This window comes from Rhinolophus sinicus, linkage group LG11, assembly GCF_036562045.2.
Source record: "Rhinolophus sinicus isolate RSC01 linkage group LG11, ASM3656204v1, whole genome shotgun sequence".
Taxonomy (NCBI): domain Eukaryota; kingdom Metazoa; phylum Chordata; class Mammalia; order Chiroptera; family Rhinolophidae; genus Rhinolophus; species Rhinolophus sinicus.
Window position 1 is genome coordinate 28,118,256 of NC_133760.1, and position 27,238 is coordinate 28,145,493.

Here is a 27,238-nt window from a genome sequence, read left to right on the forward strand (position 1 = left end):
AGGAGGATTTCTTGCATTTCAAGTTGGCACTCTCAAAGAGAAAAACCCCTAGCACTGCTTCCTGTCACTCTTCATAGTTTGCCTTTCCTATGTACCGACCTGACCTTGGAAATGGCTATTTTGCTGTATAAAAGCAATATTAATGAGAGTGATTTTTTTAAAAAATTAAGTCAATCACTTAATTTTTTACTTCTAGCTAGACTGACCAAAAAACAAAAGACTCAAAGTATTAAAATCAAGGATGAAAGAGGGAAGGAACATTACTGTCAACCTTACAGAGGGAAGCAATATTATAAGGGACTACTGTGAACAAGAAATTAGGTAACCTAGGTGAAATAGACACATTTCTAACCAGACATGTACGTTACCAGTATTCTCAAGAAAAGAAAATCTGAATAAACCAATAACAGAATTAGTAATTTAAAAAAAATTTGCACAAAGAAGAGCCCAGAATTAGATGGCTTCCCTGGTGAATTCTTCCAAACATTTAAAGGAAAAATCAATAACATCTATACTTCATAAACCCCTCTAAAAAATGGAAGAGGAGGAAATGCTTCCCATCAATTATATGAAGCCAGTATTACCCTGATACTAAAACCACACAAAGACATTACAAGAAAACTATAGAACAACATCCTTTATGAATATAGATACAAGAATACTCAACAAAATACCAGCAAACCGAATCCAACAACATATAAAAAGGATTATATACCCTAACCAAATAGGATTTGTTCTAGGAAAGTAAGGCTGATTGAACATATAGAAAACAATCAGTGAGATGCACCATATTAATACAATAAGGGGGGGGGGCAATGAACATTTCAACAGATGCAGAAAAAGCATTTGACCAGACCATTTCATGATAACAACAACAAAACATTTAACAAACCAGGAAAGGGAGGGAACTTCCTCAACCTGATAAAGGGCATCAATGAAAAACTCAATAGCTAACATATTCTATGGACAAAAACTAAAAGCTTTACTCCTAAGATCAGGAACAAGACAAGGATGTCTGCTACTCACCACTGTATTAAAGGTTCTAGCTATGGCAATTAGCCAAGAAAAAGAAATACAAGACATTTTGATTAGAAAGGAAGAAATAAAACTAGACCTGTTTGCAGATGACATAATCCTTGTATATATCAAGTTGTGAAAAAAGCGAGACCCAAAAAGCCACATATTGTATGATTCCATTTGTGAAATGTCCAGAATAGGCAAATCCACAGAGACAGAAAGTAAATTAGTGATTGCCGGAGACTGGGAGAAAGAGGGAAGAAGGGGTGACTGCTTATGGGTACAGAGTTCATTTTAGTTGTGGTGAAAATGTTTTGGAGTAAGATAGTGGTTGCATAACTACAATTACTACTTCTTATTTCAATTTATTCACCTGTCTTTTTGTTTTTTACAAAGGTGAGTCTTCTATCTATTGAATCGGATACCACATACTGTTTATTTCATTCAATCATCCATTTCTTTATACAAAGCCCTAGTTTGCCACAAATTTTAGCCAACCTATGAGAAATCAAAATTTTTCTATCTGAGCAGTCTCCAGTAATGTTTCTGGGCAATAATATATCTTAATGTCATAAAAACAGTATTAAAACTTAAAAGTAGGTCACGTTTCAGTAATACTTTATGATTATTAGCTCAGCAATATGTTCTAAAGTTCAGAACAACATTTTAGTTTTTAATACCAAATGTCATTTTAATTCTGTGCTATAAGTAGGGTATGGTTTTTTGGTTTATTTTTTATCTTGGGAAGTAAGGGAAACTGAAGTATAGCAGTGGTTATGGTTAAAACTCAGCTAGCCAGAATGGCTTGGAGTGTTAAGTCAACTCCCAACTCTCATCTTGAGTTCTTTTTTGCTATCATGTGTTTTTAACTTTAACCTGATATCACTTAAACTTGAGAAGAAAAATAATATCTTAAAATAAAAGTTGAAGCAATGATGACTAAAGCCAGATGTCATACTGTATCACAGAAGACCTTGGTCTGCCTAGCTGCAGCAGCAGAATCCCATGAAACCATATTTGACCAACAGGGCCCTTTTCTTTGCCCATTCTCTGCAGACAAATGGCTGAGTTGTGTCTTTTAAAAGATAATGACACATGGCCAAAGGCCAGTAAAGTAGGATTAGCTTTTAGCAGAAGGGTCAAGCTCCAGTGTGGGCTAATATAAAAATTGAGTGGAAAAGAGAGTATCCAGACCTAGCCAGCATCTGCCTAAATCTGCTATTCTTGCTTCAGTGTTCAAAGGCAGCATTTAATAGCCTGGAGATGGGTTGAAATGAAGGCTTTACCTTCAGATTACTATGGGTTATTGTGATGATGGTCCATTGTTCTATAACTCTGTCGTCTTTCTGCCTACATAGGTCCAGAGCACCGTTGGATGCTTACTTTCAAGTGAGCAGGACCCAGCCTCATTTGCCAACTACCTCTCATAATTCAGGGGCTAGTAATCCTGTCTCTGAAGACTTGCAGGTATCAAGTAATTCTGATTCTGACAGCGATAGTTCTGTAGAGTATGAAGAGGTTGTTGTCCAGGAAGAGGAACCTGGAGCTGTCATTTTAGAAGGTGAGTGTTTTATCCGGGTTTGGATTCATAAGGCTAACATCTAGAAAGCTTAGACTCCAGAAGGCTAGAAACCGTAGATGTGTTTTGATACTTTCCCTTTACCCCCCTCCCCAAATGTTATAGATTCCTGCTTTATAGTTTAGCTGTCACTGGCCATAATTACATAGAGAGGATTTGATCTGATTTGCAATTTAATGATTTGTGACCCAGTGAGTCAGTTACTTTGTAATGACATATTTCCTTTCATTTTCTTATATCTCTAAGAAGGAAGTAGACTTTTTTTTTTTTTTTTTTTTTCAGAAAAGCTTTGTAAATGCAACATCCTATTTAGTCTTTTCTCTGTATTTAGTCTTTTCTCTGTTTAAGTCATAGTATAATGTTAAGTGTTGTGCAAGTGGAACTTTATTTAGCAGTAGGTGGGCAGTGACTCCTAAAGCATACATCCTGTTTACATTAAAAATCTCTGACATCCCAGATTGTGGGATTTTCCCACTAAACGGAAACAGGGCTTTTTGGAGAAATGGCTTTCCAGGTCTGGGATAGGAGATATATAAGATGAGCCTCAGGCATTTTATTATGCTAGAAAGTGAGGAGACCACCTAAGTCTCATAGAGTTAACATCAGGCACAGGAGCAACCTTAAAAGGGCTCTTAGTGGCCTAAGATGGGACACTTTAAACATCAAAAGGAATAATGGATGTATTCTTGGATTATGGGTTGAAATAGGGTGAAATACATCAAATCTATGAAAATTACAAATTCATAATTATGTATTTTTTTAAAACCTCATTTATCAATCATTGTAAGTTATTGGAGCCCTAACTCATTACTCTGAAAGCTGGTAAATAAAGGATTAAGCATTTACCCTGCCTTTCTGGAATGAACTATATTCAGGAAAACCAAATATTTCAAGGATGTTTTAGTTTTGTTTTTGTTTTTAAGACTTTTGAGAGTAGTTTAAGGTTCACAACAAAATTGAGAGGTAGGTACAGAGATTTCCCATATCCCCTCTGTCCCCATACATGCATTGCCTCCCCATTATCAGCATCACTCACCAGAATGGTACATTTGTTACACACCATAATCACCCAAAGTCCATAGTTTACCTTAGGGGTTCACTCTTGGTACTGTGTTTCCCTGAAAATAAGACCTAGCCAGACAATCAGCTCTAATCCGTCTCTTGGAGCAAAAATTAATATAAGACCCGGTATTATTTTACTATAATATAAGACCAGGTCTAATATAATATAATATAATATAATATAATATATAATGTAATATAATTAATATAATATAATATGCAATAACATAGTATAATACCAGGTCTTACATTAATTTTTTTTTTTTTTAAGATTTTATTGGGGGAGGGGAACAGGACTTTATTGGGGAACAGTGTCTACTTCCAGGACTTCTTTTTTCCAAGTCAAATTGTTGTCCTTTCAATCTTAGTTGTGGAGGATGCAGCTCAGCTTCAAGTTGTTGTCCTTTCAGTCTTAGTTGTGGAGGGCGCAGCTCAGCTCCAGGTCCAGTTGCCGTTGCTAATTGCAGGGGGCACAGCTCACCATCCCTTGCGGGAGTAGAACCGGCAACCTTGTGGTTGAGAGGACGTGCTCCAACCAACTGAGCCATCCGGGAACTCAGCGGCAGCTCAGCTCAAGGTGCCGTGTTCAATCTTAGTTGCAGGGGGCAGAGCCCACCATCCCTTGCGGGACTCGAGGAATTGAACTGGCAACCTTGTGGTTGAGAGCCCACTGGCCCATGTGGGAATCGAACCAGCAGCCTTCGGAGTTAGGAGCACGGAGCTCTAACCGCCTGAGCCACCGGGCCGGCCCCTTACATTAATTTTTGCTCCAAAAGACGCATTAGAGCTGACTGTCTGGCTAGGTCTTACTTTCGGGAAACACAGTATTATACATTCTATGGGTTTGGACAAATATATAATGACATATACCCATCGTTATAATATACACAGCATTTTCACTGCCCTAAAAATTCTCTGCTCTGTCTATTCATCCCACCTACCCCAAGGAAATTTTTTTTTAAGTAGAAAAATTCCAGCTAATAATGGTTCAGGAATAATAGGAAAAAGTCATCATTTTGTGACTTCTAATGAAATGATGTATCTAGACAAAGATCATCAGTGGATCCTAAAATGATTAGGTTAGAAGGTGAGTGGGATTCTTTTTAATGGGACCAAGCTGACACCTCCAGACTTCACGTGCCTTGATGTGCTAGTTGGAAATATCCTCCATTTAGGAAGTACTTTTGCCAAAAAAAAAACCCCACAAAACATGACTCTATTTAAGACTCTAGTTTGTACAATTTACAGGAAGGAATTAGAGGAACAAGGTAAACAACATCTCAAAGATGCAGTCATTCAAATCTAACACATAGGACATTTGGAACATCTAGAAAAAGATCTAAATGTATATGAAAATGTAGTTTTGTAAAGGGAATATCTCAAATCAGTGTCGATAGCTAACTACAAAACAATGAAATTGGATTCATTCCAGTTTTATATAAACCAGGATATATTAAGTGGATCAGAGACCTAATGTAAAAAATGAAACCATTTAAGTATTAGACAAGTACATAAGTGATAAAACCTAGTAGTTAGGAGTACTTCAAAATCTAGAAACAATCCAAGAAAATTAGATTTAAAACAAAAAAAATTTTTTTGTGACAGGCAGCATAGATAACTTTGATTCCACTTACATAAAATGTCCAGACAAGGCAGATCTGTAAAGACAAACTCTAGGGCTGCTGGTGCATATGGGAAGTGATTCTAAATTGGCATGAGAAAATCTTTTTGGGGTGGTAGAAACTGTTTTAAAATTGGATGTGGTAGGGTTTTTACAGCTCTAAAATTTACTGTAAGTAAAAGTTAAAACAATAACATGAAACAATCGGTTAAATCCAGGACATAGGACATTTCATAGGACAAATGACCAGCTTTTTCCAACAAATCAATGACAAAACAGATGAATTTTAATTTAGAACTTAATATTCCTCAAAATAAATCATTAAGAGAGTAAAATGGCAATCCACTGACTGGATTAGACATTCACAATACATTTATCTGAAAAAGAACTTATCTAGGATATATAAAATAATGTCTACAACCTAGAAGAAAAATGAGCAAAGATTGAAAGGTACTTCCAAAAAGACTTCATTAGTCATCAGGGGAGTGAAAACCACAGTGTGGGCCAACATTACCATGATACCAAAACCAGCAAGGACATCACAAAAAAAGAAAATAATAGGCCAATATCTTTGATGAACTTAGATGCAAAAATCCTAAATGAAATATTGACAAATCAAATATCATAGCACACTGAAAGGATCATACATCATGATCAAGTGGGATTCATTCCAGGGATGCAAGGATGATTCAACATCTACAAATCAGTGTGATACACCACATTAACAAAAGAGAAAAATCATCAACTCAATAGATATATAATAAGCATTTGACAAGATACAACATCCATCTATGATAAAAAACACTCAGTAAAATGGGTTTAGAAGGAAAGTACCTCAACATAATAAAGGCTATATATGACATATCCTCAGCTATCATAATACTGAATGGTGAAAAACTGAAAGCTTTTCCTCTAAGATCGGAATGAGACACTGTTATTCAACGTAGTACTGGAAGTCCTAGCCAGAGCAGTTAGACAAAAAAAATGAAATTCATTTATATTGGGAAGGAAGAAATAAAATTGTCACTATTTGCAGATGACGTGATCCTATATGTAGAAAACTCTAAAGACTCCAACAAAAAACTGTTAGAAACAATAAACAGATACAGTAAAGTTGCAGGATATAAAATCAATATACGGGGGTGGCCGGATGGCTCAGTTGGTTAGAGTGCGAGCTCTAAACAACAGGGTTGCCGGTTCAATTCCCACATGGGCCAGTGAGTTGCACCCTCCACAACTAGATTGAAGACACTGAGCTGACAGAGGGGTGGCCAGATGGCTCAGTTGGTTAGAGAGCGAGCTCTCAACAACAAGGTTGCCAGTTCAATTTCCTGCAACTAAAGATTGAAAACGGCAACTGGAGTTGGAGCTGAACTGAGCTGCGCCCTCCACAACTAGATTGAAGGACAGTGACTTGGAACTGATGGACCCTGGAAAAACACACTGTTCCCAAATATTCCCCAATTTAAAAAAAAAAAAATTAATATACAAAAATCTGTTGCATTTTTATATACTAACAACAGTATCACAGAGAAATGAAGAAAACAATCCTATTTACAATTGCAATAAAAAGAATAAAATACCTAGGAATAGACAAAGGAGATGAAGGACCTGTACACTGAACACTGTAGACATTATTGAAAGAAATTGAAGACACAAAGAAATCAAAGATTTTCTGTGTTCAACTGAAAAAAACTAACATCGTTAAAATATCCATATCACCTAACACAATCTACATATTTAACGCAATCCTTATCAAAATCCCAACAGCATATTTCTCAGAAATAGAAAAAACAATCCTCAAATTTGTATGGAACCACAAAAGACCCTGAATAGCCAAAGTAATTGTGAGGAAAAAAGAACAAAGTATCACACACCCTAAATTCAAACTATACTACAAAGCAACAGTAATCAAAATAATATGTTATTGGTAGAAAAACTGACACAAAGACCAATGGAACAGAATTGAGAGTCCAGGAAAAAACGCACACACACATGGACAACAAATTTTTGACAAAGGAGCGAAGAATATACAATGGAGAAAGGAAGATTTCTTTAATAAATGGTATTGGGGAAATTGGACAGTCACATGCAAAAGAATGAAACTAGATGGCTATCTTATACCATACACAAAAATTAACTCAAAATGAATTAAGGACTTGAATGTAAGACCTGAAACAATAAAATACATAAAAGAAAATAGACTTACGGACCTTGGTCTCAGAGGGGTTTTTGTGAATTTGACTCCAAAGGCAAGGAAAACAAAAATAAATGAATGGGACTACCTCAATCTAAAAAGATTCTGCCCAGCAGAAGAAACCATCAACAAAACAAAAAGGCAACCAAGCAAATGGGCAAACAGTACCTCTGATTAGGGACTAATATCTAAAATATATAAAGAACTCACACAACTCAACAATAAAAAATCTGATTATGAAATGGGCAGACAACCTGAATAGATATTTTTCTAAGGAAGACATACAGATGGCTAAAAGACATGAAAAGATGTTTAACATCACTAGTAATTAAGGAAATGCAAATCAAAACCACAATGAGATATCACTTCACACCTGTTAGAATGGCTGTTATCAAAAAGCTAAGAAATGATGTGGAGAAAAAGGAACTTTGTACACTGTTGGTGGGAATGTAAATTAGTGTAACCATACGGAAAAACAGTATGGAGTTTTCTCAAAATGTTAAGAATAGAGCTATCATATGATCTACCAATTTTTCTGCTGGGTATTTACCTGAAAAATACGAAAACACTTATTCTTAAAGATATATGTACCCATATGTTCATTGCAGCGTTATTTAAAATAGCCAAGACATAGAAACACACTAAGTGTCCACAGACGGATAATTGGATATAAAAGGGATGGTATATATACACATGGGATATTACTCAGCCATAAAAAAGGATGAAATATTGACATTTGCAACAACATGGATGGATCTTGAGAGTATTATGCTAAGTGAAATAAGTCAGATGGAAAGAGGCAAAACTATGATTTTACTCCTGGAATATAAAACAAAAAGTAACAAAGAAACTAACAAAACAAACGCAAGATATAGACAACAGAATGGTGGTTACCAGAGAAGAAAGAGGGTGGGGGGAGTGTGAAGTTGGTAAAGGGTTAAATATATGGTAATGGAAGGAAACTAGACTTCTGGTAGGAAGTGCAAAATAGAGTACCCAGATGTTGAATTAAAATCTTGCACACCTGAAAATTTTATAATGTTATAAACCAAAGTTACCCCAATAAATTTAACTTTAAAAAACCCTACAGTTTGGTAACGAATATGCATCCGCCACAACAGCTAAAAATTAGAAGCCTGAAAATGTGAAATATTGAAAAGAATATAACGCAACCAGACCTCTTATACACTGCTGGTGGGAGTGTAAATTGGTACATTTTGGTAGTATCTTTACAAACTCATTATTTACAGCCTATGGCTCAGCAATTCCATTTAAAGTATAGAGCCAAAGAAATGAGTACATACTCCTATGTTCATCAAAGACATGTACAATAATGTAACAGCATTATTTGTAATAGGAGAAAGCTGAAAACTACCAAAATACCCATCAGCAATAGAATGGATATATGATTGTTATACATTTACAGAATAAAAAACCATCCAGCAGTGAAAATGAATGAACTCCACATATTACTGGTAGTATGAAAGAATCTTATAAACAATATAGAACAAAAGTAGCAGACACAAAAAAATGGGTAACTCTGAGATTCCATTTATATACAAAAACAGGCAAAATCAGTCGATGGTGTTAGAATTTATTAAGGTGGTTTACCTTTCGTGGGTGTGAGGTCACCTTCCCTCCCCCAAGATATAAGGAGGACATCAGGGTATAAGGGGCACTGTTGGGCTTGCTGATGTTTCTGGTTTATAGTTCAGTTTGTGAAAATTCACTAAACTGAATACTTAGGATTCACTTTTCTATACATACATTACAATTCAATAAAAGCTTTTTTTGTTTTTTGTTTTAAACAATTTGAAGGGGTTCCCATTTGCCTATGATGGGACAATTTGAGCCTCAAAAAGAAAAATGACTAAAAATTAAAACTCCCTTGACCATTAATGGAGATTGTGAAAGGTTGGTGAAGACCCTGATAGTCTAGGGGTCAGATAGACACCACCTGAACCCAATATGAGCCTGCTGATGTGCTACAATCAGAACTGCACAACCTAAGAAATATCTTGCTGCCCTCTTCCCAAAAAAACAATTTAATCTACTGAAGCCTATAAACCTACCTGCCAGTTTATAGGAAATATAGGTGATACAGCAAATAAGGAAGCAATAACACAAGCAATCAGCCATTCCAGGATGTAGGGCATTTAAAAGACAAATGACCAGGTCTCCCCCAACAAATCAATGACAAGATAAAAACGAGTAAAGGAAAATTTTTATAGAATGGAAAAGATTTAAGAGACATAACAGTCAAGCTCAATTTGGAGATTTTGTTTAGATCTTGATTGGAGTAAATCCACTATAAAGAGCAACTATAGCACAATTGGGAAATTTTGAATATTAACTGGGTGCCTGGGTATTAGTATTAAATTGTTAATTTTATGTTAATTGATTATTGTTAATTTTATAAGGTTAAAATAGTGTTCATATAAAAATAAATCCTTATTAGTTAGTATGCAAAAGTTTTCACAAGTGAAATGATATTTTAGGGTTTGTTACTAAGTATTCCAAAAGAAAACAATAGGAATGGGGTTTAGATGGAACAAGACTGGCAAAATATTATTTTTGAAATGGGGTGATGGATACCGCCTGTGGGTTAATTATAGACTTCTGTCTACTTTTGTGTATGTTTGAAAGTATCTAAAATGAAAAAAATAAATTCACTGATGCTACTTGGGGAAATTGTCATCCCTTTTATAGCAGCACTACTGATTAGAAATGGTGAGTGAGTCAGGCTTTCCTGCTATTCTCTCATACCTGACTTAAGTTTTCTTTTGTATATTTCCTATCCTATCATTTCCGGAAACAACTTAGCAGAACAACCAGGAGGTATTTCAGCAGAGCAAGAAGTTATTTGTATTGGTGGAAAAGAGACCCCTCCCAAGCAGGTAACATGAACATTCTTTTAATTGAATGGTTTGGATTTTCATTTAAAAAGCAGGCTGCAGGCTGAAATGGAAAACTTGCAGGCTTTGTAGGTCCAGGTGTGGATTCTACCCAAGTTATTTGTGTGAAAGAAGTCATTTGTGTGACTTCTTTCTCTTAGGTTTAAAAAGGGGAGGGGAGGGAGGAGATGTAAGGATAACTTGTCCTGCTTACCTAACAAGGGTAAGTATCAATTAAAATAGTAGATATGAACGTAGTTTATGAACTATCTGGCAAAATATGATTGCTGTGTGATTGCCATGTGGGGTCTCTGGTCCCGCTCCTCACATAAGAACGCAGGATATGATGAGGCCAAAAAGGAACACCCACGGAGCCATAGGTAGGGGAGTCATACCGCTATAGTCTTGCTGGCGACTGGGTTGGAGACTTAGGAAGCAGGAGCCACACGATCTGCAACCTGCTGTCCGCTTCTCTGCCAACCAACCAACCCCACTTGCTAGCTGCAATCCGCCCTGCTAACTGCAATCCACGCTTGCTAGCTCAGCCACCATCTTCTTGCTAGCCCCCCATTTGCTGCTAGCATAGCCATAGCAGTTATATTAGTGGTCATGGCTCACTGGTTACAGCTGACAGCCAACTAGCCACAGCTGATGGCCGTCCAGTCACAGTTGATGGCCCTTTACTACCCGAGTGAGCATCTTTCCCCATGAGGGCGAGAGCCTGGAAACTGCACTCTTGGCTCTGTCCCCACAGTGATAAACAATTTTTGTTTTTAAAAATAACATGTCATTGTCCTTTTCTTTTTTAACTATCATTTTAAGTGTATTTTTTCAGGGCCCATCATCTCTAAGTCAAGTAGTACTTTCAGTCTAGCTGTGGAGGGCGCAGCTCACAGTGGCCCATGATCGAAGCGGCAACCTTGTTGTTAAGAGCACCGTGCTATAACCAACTGAGCCAACTGGCCTCCTGCAACATATCATTGTCCTTAATATGCGTTAATTTATATCAACTGTGGACTCCCCCAATCCCAAAACATCATTGATCTACCTTTTACATGTTTCTGTATGGTCTCCCTGTTTTTATTTCTTCCTTCTGGAAAAAAATTTTGTGTACACGTAAGGTTATGTATATAAATGTCCTATTTTTAAATTTACACAAAAGGGATTATATTATACCTTGTTCCTTTTTCCGAGTTATACATCTTGGACGCTTTCTATTATCAGTACATGAAGTTGAACCTCATTTTTATTAATACTTTAATAATAGTGTTCCATCATATAAATAAATTTTTAGTTAATTCTTCCCTTGTCATGTATACTATGTGTAGGGACGGAGTTCCAGAATGCAGTCTCCAGGCTCTAGACCTCACATGGAAAGGTGCTGGCTCATGTAGTAGATGGCCATCAGCTGTAAGCAGTTAGCCATTAGCCACTAATATGGCTACGCTAGCAAGCGCGGATTGTGGCTAGCAAGTGCGGTTAGCAAGTGGATTGTGGATCGTGTTGATCCTACTTCCTGCGTCTTGCCCAACTGCCAGCGAGACTGGGGTGCAGGAAGGCCCATCATTAGGGTACTGGCGGATGTTTGCTTTTGTGTCTCCACCAGCCACCAGTGAGAATATAGTGGTATGACTCCCCGATCTATGGCTCCATGGGTGTTCCTTTTTGGCCTCACCATGTCCTGCGTTCTTGTGCGGGGAGCGGGAGCTGAGTCCCTGTATTACACTATGGTCGTTCCCTTGTTCTTTCTTTTTTTCCTGATACAAATCATGCTGTACTGAGTATCCTTATATAAGTGTCTTGGCAAATATTTGTGACTATATTCATCGTATATATTCCTAGCAGAGAAATTGCTGTGTCAAAGGAAAGATATATTATGTATTTTAGTTTTGCTAGATAGTGCCAAATTGCCCACTGGAAAAGTTTTGCCACTTTCTACTTGCAGCAACAATATGTAAGTGCCCATTTCTCCCCTATGCTCTGCAGTGCTTGGTGTCATCAGACATCCCAATTTATACCATCTAATACATGAAAAAAAAAATGGTATCTTACTTTAATTTTCATTTCTTTAATTATAAATGAACATTTCATTGACCATTTGTATTTTTTTGTAAACTGTTTATATCCTTTGTTTTCTTGGTATTTTTGTTTGATTCACATGAGCCAAGTATTTTATAGGTACTTGAGATGATTATGAACCTAATTTTGGATGTATAACAAACCTGTTCCATGTTGTTGGTTATCTAGATAACTACTAGGTTCTGTGTGTTTTTTTGTTTGTTTGTTTGTTTTTTAGCTTTGTAAAGATAGCTCCTTTTCTTCATTTGATTTAAAAAAAAAAATCCAAGAGTTTCTTAAGGTCAAAGGGTAGTAATATTTTTATAGCTCATTACATTTGACCAGATTGCATTCTATGAAGAATGACAAATGATTCATATGTGTTGCAGTTTTTCTATAGTATTTTCAGTTGGGTTTGTATTTTTCTGTGGTTTTGTTAATTTGATAGTTGTACATCCTCTTCAAGACTTATTTTGCATTTTCTCTTATTGAATGTGTTCTGGTTTCCATCCAGCAGTCTTCCCAGAAGTCTAGCCCTCTTTTACCTTCAGCTTCTACAGATGAGGAAGAAGGGGATACTTGCACAATATGTTTAGAACAGTGGACCAATGCTGGGGATCACCGGCTCTCAGCATTACGCTGTGGGCACCTCTTTGGGTATAAGTGCATTTCTAAGTGGCTCAAAGGACAGGCACGAAAATGTCCTCAGGTAAGAACCATAGGTGGGGACTACATATGCACAGTCAACATGTTAAGTCAGGTTTCCTAAAACCATACTAATTGTGTCCTATTGGGCTTTTTAGTGCAACAAGAAAGCCAAGCACAGTGACATTGTTGTCCTTTATGCCCGAACCCTGAGAGCTTTGGACACTAGTGAACATGAGCACATGAAAAGGTAGGTAGAAAGAGTCTGCCTAGCTGGAATGTTCCCTTTTGGTTCCTTGTAGGCATGTCTGCAAAAGGAGGTATGAGTCACTCTTAGTGTGCTTCTGAAGCTTTACTTGGGCTTTGACTGGGGATCCTTAGGGATCACTGGCAATCTGTCTCACTTTGTGGCTTATAATAAACGTCTGCTCATCTTCAGACCGAGGTTTGCATTGTTTAGTCTCCACACAGTATTAAAAATGAGGATCTAGAATAACAAGTAATTGTGATTTCAGCTAGCTCAGTGAATGTAGGCCCTTGGACTAGATATTCTTTCTCAAGCCCTTGCAAAAGAATATAATCCCTGAGCTCCCAAGTGCCTTCTCAACTATAGGATAGGGAGAGCCTGCCTGAAAATAAAGTTGATGCACAGGAAAACAGTTGGGAAGTGGCGGAAGACAGATTCCTGAACTTCGATTCGGCTATGCCTGAAGTTAGACTCCAGTAGATTTCTCAGTTACAAAAGTCAGTACATTGGTTTTCAATTTTAATTTGCCAGTTTAAAGTTTCTACCCTTGTCGTCTAAGGAGTACTAACCAGTGTTGCCAAGAGACATAAAAAGGGCAGCAGGAGGTAGACTCTGCCACTTGTTTCTTCTGTCTGCTCAGCACCTCTTGTAAGCCTCTGCGTTCAGAGCCTGAGTGTGTTGTGTGCTGATTGAAACAGGTTCAGAAGGAATGGAGCAGCTGTTTCTTCTGCAGGAGCACTTGGGCATTCCCATAGAGTGGCAATCAGCTGTAAGAGTTAAGCCTTTGGTAACATGACCTGGGAGATCAAGACCATGGTGTCTTAAGCTTTCCTGAAATCAAAAGCCACAGCGAAACGTACATCCCTTCTGTAATACTTTACACCTGGCCTGGGCAGCAGACCCAAGCAGAAAGGTACCCTAGAGTTTTTGTAGCCTGTCCAGATTCTTACCTAGGGATTACATTTACTGCCTGCCTCTGCAGTTAAATACCATGAACGCTGAATCCGAGATTCTTGTCTTAACTCTTTGTAGCCAATTCATGGCCATCTGAAACACTCTCCAAATCTTAGTCTCCTCTTCGCTAGGTTAGGCTTAGTGATACTTACAAAAAAAGGGTTTTGGCACATTACTTCTATGTTGCCATTTTTGCTTATGGTGTTCCTATTCCTAAACCCTTCGCAACAGCACTCAACACAAAAGACTCATAAATGAAGGTTTGCACATGTAGTGCAATGTAAGAAATTATCAGGATTTTGGAAGCCCAAGAACAATTGCTAATATTAATTAAAATATGTTTTAAGAACATTAAAGAATAAAAATACCCACCAACGAGACAGTGCAGGGACGTGGGTTCTCTAGCGCACTTGTGGTAAGAAAGTACACAGGCACAGCATTTAGAGAAGGCTTGACAGTATGCTTCAACAGCCTTTAAATGTAATTCTACTTCAGGCATTTATTCTGAAGAAAAATTAAGGACGTGTGCAAATGAACCTTTTCATTTAGCATTGTTAATAATCCAAGCCAAGAGAGTTAATTGGTTGAGTAAACTCTGGCATATCTATATGATGAAACTACACATTTGTTAAAACTGATATTGAAGTGCACATAGTACTGATAAAACTGATACTGAATAAAACTGATGTAAAATAAAACTGATATTGAAGTGCACATGAAGTTGTCATGGGAAAGTACATTATTAGGGATTATATTTTTGTGAACTGGAAAAAAAGACTACAGATAGTCACTGAGGAGTGGGATTACAGATGATTTTAATGTTCTTTTTCTCATTTGCTCCAATAAATATTTATTTGTAGCATTTTAAAATGGCAGTTGTGTGGAGGAGGAAATTTTATTGAAAAAGCAAAATCTATAAGTGGGGCTGTTAATGGATGATTATGTTTAAAAATTTGCTGATTACTATAATCAGTGTGCTCCCTAGCCTCTTTAGAAAATGTGAAAATTTTCAAAATGCCAATAAATACAGAAACTAATAAAATGAACGCCCCTGTACTTAATTTTATCAGATCTTAACATTTTGCCATGTGTTTTGGCCTTAGAAAAGAAATCATAGATACAATAGAAACTTACTTATGAACTCAGTTCTCCTTAACGCCATCTCTACTCAGAGGATCTATATGTAAATCTTACATAGTATGATTTAGGAAATTTTTACACTATATAAATGTTACTGATTATAATTTTCCTTCTGTAGCTTGATTTTTTGCTTTAATACATGTTTGGGGCACGTGTCCTAGTTTATATATGTAGCTCTAGTTTATTCAATTTCTGTATACTAGTTCTCTAATTAGAATTCACCTATATGTATTTTGTATGGGTGGACAATGTAGTAAGGTGGTTTCCAGGTTTTGTTGATACTATATAAGCCATGCTGCAGGGAGATTTGTTTAGGTCTAGAAATGGAATTGCTTTATCATAAGTTAATGTAATTTCCACTTTACTAGATATTGTCAAATTGCCCTTCTAAGAAGCTATTCCCAGTCTATACTTCTACCAGCAACAGTGTAAAGTATTTCTCATTTTTTTCATACCCTCGCCCACTTTATATTATCAGACTTAATTTTTGCCAGTCTCATGGGGTGAATGAAGTAGTATTTACTTAATTTGCATTTCCTCAATTAGTAGTGAGGTTGAACATACTCTTCTATGAATTGTGTTCATATCTTTTGTTCATTTATGTTGAGCAAAACATTGTTTCTCACTGATTATAGTTCTGTTTTCTTTATACTAATTCTTTGTTGGTTGTGTACATTGCAAATAATCTTCCCCTAGTCTAGCTTGTCTCTAACTTGTTTATGGAATCTTCTGTTGAAAGCAAGTTTTTAATTTTAATGCAATCATTTATCAATCTCTTGTTTTGTGTTTTTTTGTCCCCACTGTTTCAAGGTCATAAAGACATTATCTTCTTCTAAAGGTCTTTAAAAGTTTTGCTTTTTACACAGGGTTTTAATCTATCTAAAATCTAGTTTTGTGGATAACCACTTCTGACAGCATAATTATTAAACAATATGTTCTTTCTGTATAAATTTTTATTGCTACCTCTATCCTAAATAAAGTTTCTGTATATGAATGGACTACTCTTTTGTTCCATGATCTGGTTGTTCATTCTTGCTCCAGTACACCAAGTTACAATTAATTGTAGCTTTAGAATATGTCCTCCTACCTTGTTCTTTAAAATTGACTTTGCTCTTCTTGGCACTTTGCTCTTCCATATTAATTTTAAAATTAGTTTGCTAAGTTCCATGAAAAACCCTTTGAGATCTTGACTGAATTGCATTAAATTTTTAGAGTAACTTGAGATGCTATCTTCATGACTTTGAGTCTTTCCAGCCATGAACATTATTAATATCCTTCCAGTTACTCACTGTTTACATGTGTCTTTTGTGAGTTTACTTTACTTCATACAGTTCTTACATGCCTTGTAATTTTATTCCTAGGTTGCTATTGTTAGAATTGCTGTTGTGAATGAATTTTTTTCTATTACATTTACTAAGCAATTACCTGGTGAATGGGAAATGTAATTCATCTAATTTTCTTGATCTTGATTCTAGCACCTTGCTGAACTCTAATAGTTTGCGTTCTCTTGAATTTTCCTCGAGATAAATAGGGCAGTTTTATCCCTTCCCAATTTTCATCTTTTTTTTAATCTTATCTCATTGGAGTGGAAATCCTCCCTTTTTTGCATTTCATATTTTAAAATTGTCTTTAGTTACATACAAATTTATTACTTTTATTTATTTTTTTTAAAGATTTTATTGGGGAAGGGGAACAGGTCTTTATTGGGGAACAGTGTTGTACTTCCAGGACTTTTTTCCAAGTCAAGTTGTCCTTTCAATCTTAGTTGTGGAGGGTGCCATTCAGCTTCAAGTTGTTGTCCTTTCAGTCTTAGTTGTGGAGGGCGCAGCTCAGCTCCTGGTCCAGTTGCCATTGCTAGTTGCAGGGGGCGCAGCCCACCATCCCTTGCGGGACTCGAAGAATTGAACTGGCAACCATGTGGTTGAGAGCCCGTGCTCCAACCAACTGAGCCATCTGGGAGCTCAGCAGCCGCTCAGCTCAAGGTGCTGTGTTCAATTTTAGTTGCAGGGGGCGCTGCCCACCATCCCTTGCGAGACTCGAGGAGTTGAACTGGCAACCTTGTGGTTGAGAGCCCACTGGCCCATGTGGGAATCGAACCAGCAGCCTTCGGAGTTAGTTGCATGAAGCTCTAACCGCCTGAGTCACTGGGCACGCCCCTATTACTTTTGTTTTTGGTGAATGCTTATCCTGTATGCATTCTTCCTCTTTATGCTTATCCATACTTTTTAATTCTAATTGGTCTTTTGTTAGTATTTTCTTGGTATATACTTTCTATCTTTTTAACTTCAGCCTCTTTTGTAGTATTGCTTGAGTATTTGATGAACAAATGATAGTGGCGTGTTTTTTGTTTGTTTGTTTTTTTAAGATTTTATTGGGGAAGGGGAACAGTGTGTATTTCCAGAACTTTATTGGGGAAGAGTGTGTTTTTTCCAGGACCCATCAGCTCCAAGTCAAGTTGTTGTCCTTCAATCTCAGTTGTGGAGGGCGCAGCTCAGCTCCAAGTCCAGTTGCCGTTTTCAATCTTAGGTGCAGGGGGCACAGCCCACCATCCCATGTGGGAATTGAACTGGCAACCTTGTTGTTAGGAGCACACGCTCTAACCAAGTAAGCCATCCGGCCGCCCATCAACTGATAGTTTTTAATCCAACAGATAACCCTAGTCTTTTAACATGTCATTTTACTCTTTTATAATTTGTCCCTACCCCAAGCACAGAGCTTGGCTCTGATCCCTCACTTTGCATTTTTAGTCCCCATATCATAAGGAGCTAAACTCCTGGCTTTCACTGCCTTTTTTAACAATAAAACCTAGTAGGCTTATAAGTTTAGCCTTGCATGTTACATTTCTGCATTGTTTCTGGACTTGAGAGATTTTTCTCTTGTTATATTTTATTCACTATCATGACATATTTACAGCAAAGTGTGTATCATAGCATGAACTTACTATACCATCTTGATGGGAAGTCTTCTGTAGCCTTCCTAATCACCTGTTGCTGGCTTTCCCCACCTAGTTCCTTACTAAAGGAGCAGATGCTGAGGAAGCAGGCTGAATTAGAATCAGCACAGTGCCGGCTCCAACTTCAGCTCCTCTCTGATGAATGCAGTAAGCTTCATAGTCGTGTCCAGGTAAGTTTACCCTTTCTAATCCAAAGAGCTTGGGATAGGAATTGAAAAGGAATCTAAATATTACTTAGGTTCATCTCAGATACAGACAGGATGTATCAAATTTTTCAGCAAGTAAACATGAACCTTTCTGACTAGGACATTTATCCAAAGCTTGCATGCTATATGATGAATTCTACCACAATCTGAATTTTTAAAACATAAACCTGATAATTCAAAACTTGTTTAAGTCATTTCATCTACCTGAATCTACCAATAAAATGAGGGTTTTAAACAAAATGACCATTGATGACTTTTCTAGCCTACTGTTTTATGATTCTGTGCTCTCTTTATTTCCTTTGCTTGTTGAAACACTGAAAACTGCAGCAATTCTCTAGGATTCGTGTTAACATTTTCATATAATGGGTAACAAATCTCTTTGTATTAGATCAAGGAGTTGTGCATAGGGGAATAAAACATGAAAAAGTTATACTTTTACAAAATCTTTTTCATTTTAGATCTTGAAAAAACTTACTCTGCAGCGTGGGGATCAGGATTTACAGACACCCAGGGGCTCCCACTTACGTTTCCTGAAGGGCCTGCCCTCCAGCCAGAGCCAGCACAAGTATCACTTCCAGAAGACGTTCACAGTGTCTCAGAGTGGAAACTGCCGAATCATGACATACTGTGATGCTCTGAGTTGCTTGGTGGTGTCACAGCCTTCTCCTCAGGCCTCTTTCCTTCCAGGTAAATAGTCCAGAGCCTCAGCTTTCATGTTTATTGTTGGACTCCTTTTATTTTCCTTCTCTCTTTTGGAAAATCCAGGACTCACTAGGGGGTGAACACTGTCGACTGCCCACCAAATCACCTTTCCTAGTCAGTTTCCTGTTCATGCAGATACTTCAGGGTGTTGCAAACATGTCTTTACTGTCTGTTGACTTCATTCTGTAAATTTGAATCATAAACAGTATTACTCTTTTTTGTCTGGCTTCATTCAGCATAAGTTTTTCTGAGATTCATCCATATTCTTGTGTATATCAGTTTATTCTGTATTATTGCTGGGTAATATTCCATTGTATGTACATACAATGGCTTGTCATTTACCTGTTCATGGATATTAGAAGTAGAATATACTTTTTATCATAAATGTAACCCCTGGGAATTTAACCCCAGGGGTTACATTTATGATAAAAAGTATATTTGACTAGCTTTTTCCCAGGGACTTACATGTCAAGATAGGTGAACAAAGGAGCTAGTTGGAAAGGTAGTCTGCTTTGCCCTGAGTTGACTTTCAGTGACCTATCTCACTCTCTCTTATCTTTGGCAGGCTTTGGTGTTAAGATGTTGAGTACTGCCGACATGAAAAGCAGTCAGTACATTCCTATGCATAGCAAACAGATCCGCGGATTGGCTTTCAGCATTCGGTCCAGAGGCTTACTTCTCTCTGCTTCCCTAGACAACACTATTAAACTGACCAGGTGAGTGCTCTGGGGAAGAAATGGGGGACCTGGGCTGTTTATAGTGTTGAATAGCATAGAAATTAGTATCTGTGTGATGATGGCCTTAGCTGTTCTGTTTTTTTCTTTTTTTTGGTCTAAGGCATTGTCTTTTGAGATCTAGGTTCATTGAGTTTAAAATGCATTCCTTTTAAAAGTGGACACAGCAGGTTAAAAACAGTAGGTTTAGTATCCCGTTTCTTTAAAATTATATATGTTACACCATGGAGTCACCATACCGGCTTAGGACTGCTTATTCCTGGTGTGTTACCTGGATCATTCTGCCTAACAAAAGTGCTCATCAGGAACTCACGCTTTTTGGGTGCCATGATGACTTCTCTCATCAGTAACCCTCGATTACCACATTTTATCTTTCAGGTGCTCTGAGTGCTATGAACAAATCTGAGAGGGCTCTATGCCTTATCTTTTAGAAAGTCGTTCCTGTGAGATATCTGATTGTTGGCTTCCTGTTTAATTTCTGTAGCTAAATCTGAGGGACATCATGATAGTACTATCAGGCCTTATAAGTCTTGACTTTTCAAGAATGTTTCAGCTTAATTTTGCCCCAAAACTCAATGTACCATTATGTTTTATATGTATGTATATGCTATGACTTTTTTTTCTCATAGTGTTTGAAAAAATAGGGGGGAAGTTAAATACCAAAGTGTTATTAATGACTACCTTTGGATGTTTAGGTTATAATTTATTTTTATTTTCCTTATATTTGCAACACTAAACATGATTACCTGTGTAATAGGTAACTATGGAGAAGGTAATGGAAGTAGGGTGTGGGAATGTGTAGTACTGTGGCTACGTCCCTTTAGCTTATTCTTTTACTTCCTTACAGCTCAAGAGAAAAAACCATGTCTCCCTCTCCACCCCCCCAAAAAAATATTTTGGAATTGAAAGGAGTTATCTGGGCAGTCCCTAGAAGAAATTGGAAATCCAAATAGTTTGGGTATATGGGTGTGTTCTTAAAAGGTCATCATTGAAATGACAATCTTTACACCTTTGTTATATATTTGATTTTCTTAATGCATAATTGTAAAAGTCTCTTGTAATTCTACAGCCTGGAAACAAATACTGTGGTCCAGACTTATAATGCTGGACGTGCTGTCTGGAGCTGCTGCTGGTGTCTTGATGAAACCAATTACATGTATGCTGGATTGGTCAATGGTTCAGTTCTGGTATTTGACCTTCGAAATACAAGTTCTCCTGTCCAGGAGTTAGTACCTCAGAAAGCCAGGTAGGGAGCCACTCACTTTTTTCCCGTAGGTAGCGTCCTTCTCTTGGATCATTGTATTAATCCTCTCAAGAGTGTTTCACAGTTGGTCAGAATTCCTCACCAAGGGCAGTTCTCTTGAGTCCACTGATCTATTCTTTCTCCATAAGCAATAAGATCCTTAGATTTTGTGTTTATAATATTTCACATGGTGGAAAGCCCTGGTTCACAGAGTCACTCATCACCCAACGTGGCAAAATAAAGTCAGATCTGTGTTCAGAACCCAGCTCCACTATGTATGAGATGTGTGATCTTGGTCCTGGTTTTTTTTGGCTTGTGAGCTTCACCTGTCAAATGTGGTTAGCATAGACTAGCATAACCATATAGCTAACACACAGGTAAAGAACGGTAAAGGATAGCTCTATAAAAAGGTATTTAAAAACTTCCCTAATCCACAACTAAACCAGTTTGGTCTAAGAATACTGTATTACTATGACTTATCATTTATAATCTAGTTATAGAGTTGGAAGGTTTGTGAAGTCAGCCCAAGTTCTGAGAGTGAGTGGCCACCAGCACTACTGTGGCTCTTCAGAATGTATTGAGTACCATTTGGGCATAGTACGGGCATAGTACTCTCCAGAGGCATAAAGTTCTCAAAAGGAGAGGGGTCTGTGACCTGGGCCAAAATGAGACGTGTCTTGAGAGAGAATTTCCATTTCTAATTCGAATATATATTAAAAGGGAGGCAGCAGGATGTAAATATAAAGATATCACTACCGTAATAATTATTTACTGAAACCTCAGTTCAACACTTTGGGATTTTCTTTTCATTTGGGTGGGGTAGAATCATGCTTCAGTGATGTGCTCCATGGGCCTGAAGGTGGTTGATGTAAACTTCTACAAATGTGAACTTTAGGCAAACAAGGTAATTGCCATTGATGTAGAGGGACCTACATAGAGTAGACAATAAAATACAGCAAATAGCAAGGAAAGAATATTTGTATATACTGTTCATTTTTGTTTTGGTTTGCTTTGGTTAGATTTATTGTGACAGGGAAATGAAATAAAGCAGGCAGTGATTGCTTTGGTGACTTCAGTAGAAATGAATAAATAGGAACATAATCTGTAGGCTAATATTTCTGAGACAATTCTTGGATAGTCCTGGTCATATATTTGCAGAAAGAGATTTAGAAAATATTTAAAGAAGCAGTGCTGTTCCTGAATTATAATGTATTTGCTTTAAGCTATATTTTAATTGAGGTGTCTGTCAACTACAGCTTTATTTTATTAAATGTGTAAGCTGCATTTCCTTCCTGACTTTTCTTATGCATGTGGCTAACCCCATTTCCAGAAGCTCACACGAATCAAGCTTTCTTGTCATTGTGATCTTGTGCTATTTAATTTCTTAGTCCATTTTTTTCATTGCTTTTAGAGCATGTGGTGTTTCCTCTGAAATTGGATGAAGAATATTATATGTGTGCCCTTTTATTTCTACAGTTGGGGCTAGTAGTTTTTATCAGATGTCAGAGGATCGAGACTCACAGAAGGTTTTTAACCTCTCCTATAGAGGTCGGAAAGAATGTGCTTGAGGCCTCCTGGTAATGGGGTCTGGAGCAGTCAAGTATTAGAATGGGAGGCATAGTTTCCTTTCTTTCCCTTCAGATGCCCGCTGGTGTCCCTCTCATACATACCCAGAGCTGCCTCGACTGCATTTCCATATGGCGGAGTGTTGGCTGGAACCTTGGAGAATGCTTCCTTCTGGGAGCTAAAAATGGGCTTTTCTCATTTGCCTCATGTGCTTCCCATGGAGCCAGGGGGCTACATAGATTTTCAGACAGAGAGTAGCACCCGACACTGTCTTGTGACCTACCGGCCTGGTAAGTGTTTGGATCCCCTCATGGGACCTCCTATGAATTGTTTGGGAGCAGATGGGTAGAGAAGAAAGGAGAGTTTTCCTTACCATTCAGTGGTGCTGGTATACCCCTCACAGACTAACAGCTCTTGTTACTACAGTGAGGATGATGGCCCCAAGTTTCTTCACAGAGCCTGCCTCCCTGCTCCTCTGCACTGGGACAGGTTCTGCCAGGTGCTCCCTGAGAGGAAACCAGCCACTTTAGGAGCCTCTCTGACGTAAAGCAGTAATGGAATGAGAAGGCCTGCTCTTGAGGCCATTGAGTTACCCTCAGACCAGTTTCATGTCTTCTGCCTGCCCTTCACTTAAGAGAAAGACCCAGATGAAGGCAGCCACGTTGGGCCCATACTAGGGTATTAGCTGTTCCTTATTTAGGGCCAGTGAAGGTAAGTGGAGAGCAGATGTACAACTGTGGTTGTGTGGGCCTAGCCAGCTGAACTTCTCAATGCCTCCAGAACCATTTTACTGTTGCTAATAGGAAGCTGTGTGTTTGCCTCTTAAGAACTCCCCTTTAATGGTCAGTTGTCTATTTACTATCAGATCTATGGGTCTAAATCCTACAAACTATATTTCCTAGACTCCCTTTGTCTGTCAGCTTCCTATCAGTTTCTTTGAATCCAGGAGACTAATATGGGAGGATGAGAGAAGACAAGATGACTGACAATAAACTGCTTAAATTCACAGGTTGTTCCAAACCTGAAAGGTATGAATTTAAGTCCCTGATGAGCTATACTGATGGTCAGGCAGATGTTTCATCAGAGATAGTCATTGAAGTGCCCATACTTGTGCTAATTGTGGGTAGATGTCATCCTTTTGAGTTTTATTTGAGCTGAAAAGTTGCCTCAGCAGACTCTTCTGAGAACCTTTTGGTTCTTAGTCATCTCACAGGTCCTTTCTCTCCAAGGCTGTGATTTTTCTGTGACTTGTATAGAAAACTTGGGGGTCCTATTTTGTTCTCTAGCTCTTGTTTGCCTCCTAGCAGAACCGAAGGTACATGTTTCCCTTCTATAATAGCATGCTTTCACTTTATAAAAATGTACAATTCCAAGGGCTAATGGGGTCCTCAAATGGTGGGAAGAAAGAAAAAAAAAAAATTGGTGATCAGAACTCTTCAGAAAGATAAAAACCCAAGCAGAAGTATGACAGTATACAGTGATTTTACTAAAAAGGTGAACATTCTCAGAATTGTTTCCATCATAGGCAAACCTATTATAGATAACTTACTTTATCCTAGCCTAAGGTTCTGAATTTCATTTGTGCTATATTATTTTGTTCTTGTTATTATGTTTGCTTTGTAGCTATTGATGGTTTGATAAATTGTGGCTTTTCCACTCAACTAGGTTGTAAGTGTCTGAGGTTCAGATACTTGGTTAATTTCTTTGGACCATCCCATGGAGCAACACATTTCTTTGTCCCATAGATAAAAATCACAACACCTTACGAAGTGTGCTGATGGAGATGTCCTACAAGCTAGATGACACTGGAGAGCCTATCTGCTCCTGCCATCCTGTACAGACATTCCTTGGGGGACCCACTTGCAAACTACTGACCAAAAATGCCATTTTCCAAAACCCAGAGAATGATGGCAGCATCCTGGTGTGCACTGGGGATGAAGCATCAAATTCGGCCATGGTGAGCTTATTGTATTTTATACAGAAGTGTTAAAGCAAAAAGCCAAAGTTCTGCTCCATGATTACTCATATCTGCATATATGTGTGTATTTATACCGTGTTTCCCCAAAAATAATACCGGGTCTTATATTATTTTTGCTCCAAAAGACGCATTAGGGCTTATGTTTAGGGGATGCCCTCCTGAAAAATCATGCTAGGGCTTGTTTTTCGGTTAGGTCTTATTTTCCAGGGAAATACGGTAGTTGCTTAGTTTATTTTTTTATACTTTTTTAAAAAAATTTTTCTATTGGGGAACAGGGTGTTTTTCTAGGATCCATCAGCTCCAAGTCAAGCCATTGTTTTCAGTCTAGTTATGGAGGGAGCAGCTCACTGGTCCATGTGGGAATTGAACCGGGCGACCTTGGTGTTGTGAGCACTGTTCTCAACCAACTGAGCCAACCGTCCGCCCTGCTTAGTTTATTATTTACATGAGACACACTTTATGTTCTGCTTTGTGGTTTGCTCTTTTCCCATTTAATCTCCTATCTTGGATATATTTTCATTTCAGTGTCTGTAGATATACCTCATTCTTTTTACATAGGCTGAAGTGTTCCATGGGCCATACTTTAAACCTTAACCATACTTTAAATCTTAAAAAAAAAAAAAAAAAAAAAGATGGGACGGCCAGATGGCTCAGGTGGTTGGAGTGCTGTGCTGATTTGATTCCCACATGGACCAGTGGGCTGTGTCCTCCACAACTAGACTGAGCACAACGGCTTGACTCAGAGTTGAGGCGGGTAGGGGATAAAGAAAAAAAAAAGAAGACACTGCTGAAAACCCTATAAAATAATTAATTAAGGCATCAGCTTCATCACTTCAGGGGAAACCAACAGATGAAATGTGAGGAATTTCATAGTGGAGAGGTCAGCCTGTCACCACTTGAACACGTAGATCAACCTTAGCATCACTATAAGTGGGCTAACCAGAGATAATTTGCCTCTTTTTTAAAAAGATTTTTATTAAAATACAGCTAACATACAATATTATGTTAGTTCCAGGTGTACACCATAGTTACTCATCATTTAATCTATTAGGTTGGTTCAAAAGTAATTGTGGTTTTTGCAAATTTTTTTTTTTAACCTCTTAAACTGCAATTAGTTTTGCACCAACCTAATATATACCTAATGAAGTAATCACCTGGGGTGGCTGGTTAGCTCAGTTGGTTAAAGTATGGTGCTGATAACACTAACGTTGCTGGTTCGATCCCCCACATGGGCCTCTGTGAGCTGCGCCCTCCTTAAAATAAAAAAGTAGTAGTAGTAATCACCATAAGTGCAGCTACCATCTGATAACTGTATGCAATGCTATCATAATATTGTTTACATTCCCTATGCTGTACATTACATCCCACGACTTACTTGTTTTATACCTGGAAATTTGAACCTCTTATTCCCCTTCACCTTTTTTCCCCATTTAAAAAATTTTTCAACTACACTTATAATTTGCCTTTTGATGAAAGGCAATATGAAGCACAGAGCACCTTCTATGAGATGATCTTGAACCAGAATCTAAGCCTTAGAGCGCGATGTCCAATATAGTCACACTAGCCACATGAGCACTTGTAATGTGTTTAGTGTGAATGAAGAACTTAATTTAAAAATTTTTCTGTATATATTAATAGCCTTATGTGGCTAGTGGCCACCATATTGGGTAGCACCACCCTAGAGTCTAGTGCTAACTTGCATTTACTGGAATTCAGTGGCTAGAAGAACAAATTAAATAATAGCACAGAAAGCAAACATAAATCTAGGTTGTGGACATCCTATAGAACTAACCCAGCTTCTGCAACAAGTCAGTGGCAGAAGAAAAAAAATGGGGAGGTTGGATCTGCTCTAGCTTAAACAAGACTTAATATAATTTATGACTGCCTAATGTAATATGAATCTTATTCGGATCCTGATTCAAACAAACCAAATGTAAAATAATAGTATCAGAAAATTTTGATTATGTACTAGGTGTTAGATAATACTATGAAATTATTCACTTGGTGGGCATGATTGAGGTGTAAGAAAATATCTTGTTTTAGAGATGCATACTTAAGTGTGTGTGTATATATATGTGTGTGTATATATATATACACACACACACACATATGGGTAAAATGACATGAAGTCAGCAAAATAGAATCAAAGCAGGTGTAGTAAAAGGTTAATAATCTGGGTAGTGGGTTACTCATTGTACTGTTCTACTTTTTAGTACTTTTTCTTTTCATAATAAAAGTTTTTAAGAAAGAAGAAAGCACCAGTTAGGAGACAGGTTCCATGAGGGCAGGGGCAGGGACTTTATCATATTGGCGCTTCTGCCCTAGAAGACTGTCCAGCACATAAAGGATGAATGCTAGGCTTGGTTTGCAGATCTACTCACAGGTAAATGAATTGCTGATTATAGTAGGTGAGGCCATACCTGGATGATGTCAGATGTGCAA

General features: G+C 37.7%; 1 protein-coding gene across 6 annotated transcripts in view; it reads left to right on the plus strand.

Annotated features, from left to right (window-relative positions):
• Positions 1-27,238, plus strand: part of RFWD3 (ring finger and WD repeat domain 3) — a 40,053-nt gene that overhangs the window by 10,316 nt on the left and 2,499 nt on the right. For 3 of the 6 annotated variants that reach the window (XM_019710357.2, XM_074314571.1, XM_074314575.1), the window contains 10 exons: positions 2,376-2,578; positions 10,300-10,373; positions 12,943-13,137; positions 13,232-13,323; positions 18,423-18,537; positions 19,032-19,260; positions 19,841-19,991; positions 21,079-21,255; positions 22,894-23,108; positions 24,564-24,775. In XM_019710357.2, the coding sequence (XP_019565916.1) occupies positions 2,376-2,578; positions 10,300-10,373; positions 12,943-13,137; positions 13,232-13,323; positions 18,423-18,537; positions 19,032-19,260; positions 19,841-19,991; positions 21,079-21,255; positions 22,894-23,108; positions 24,564-24,775 (1,663 nt within the window). The remainder of the gene's footprint in view (positions 1-2,375; positions 2,579-10,299; positions 10,374-12,942; positions 13,138-13,231; positions 13,324-18,422; positions 18,538-19,031; positions 19,261-19,840; positions 19,992-21,078; positions 21,256-22,893; positions 23,109-24,563; positions 24,776-27,238) is intronic. The other 3 variants (XM_074314572.1, XM_074314573.1, XM_074314574.1) reach the window with 3 other exon arrangements.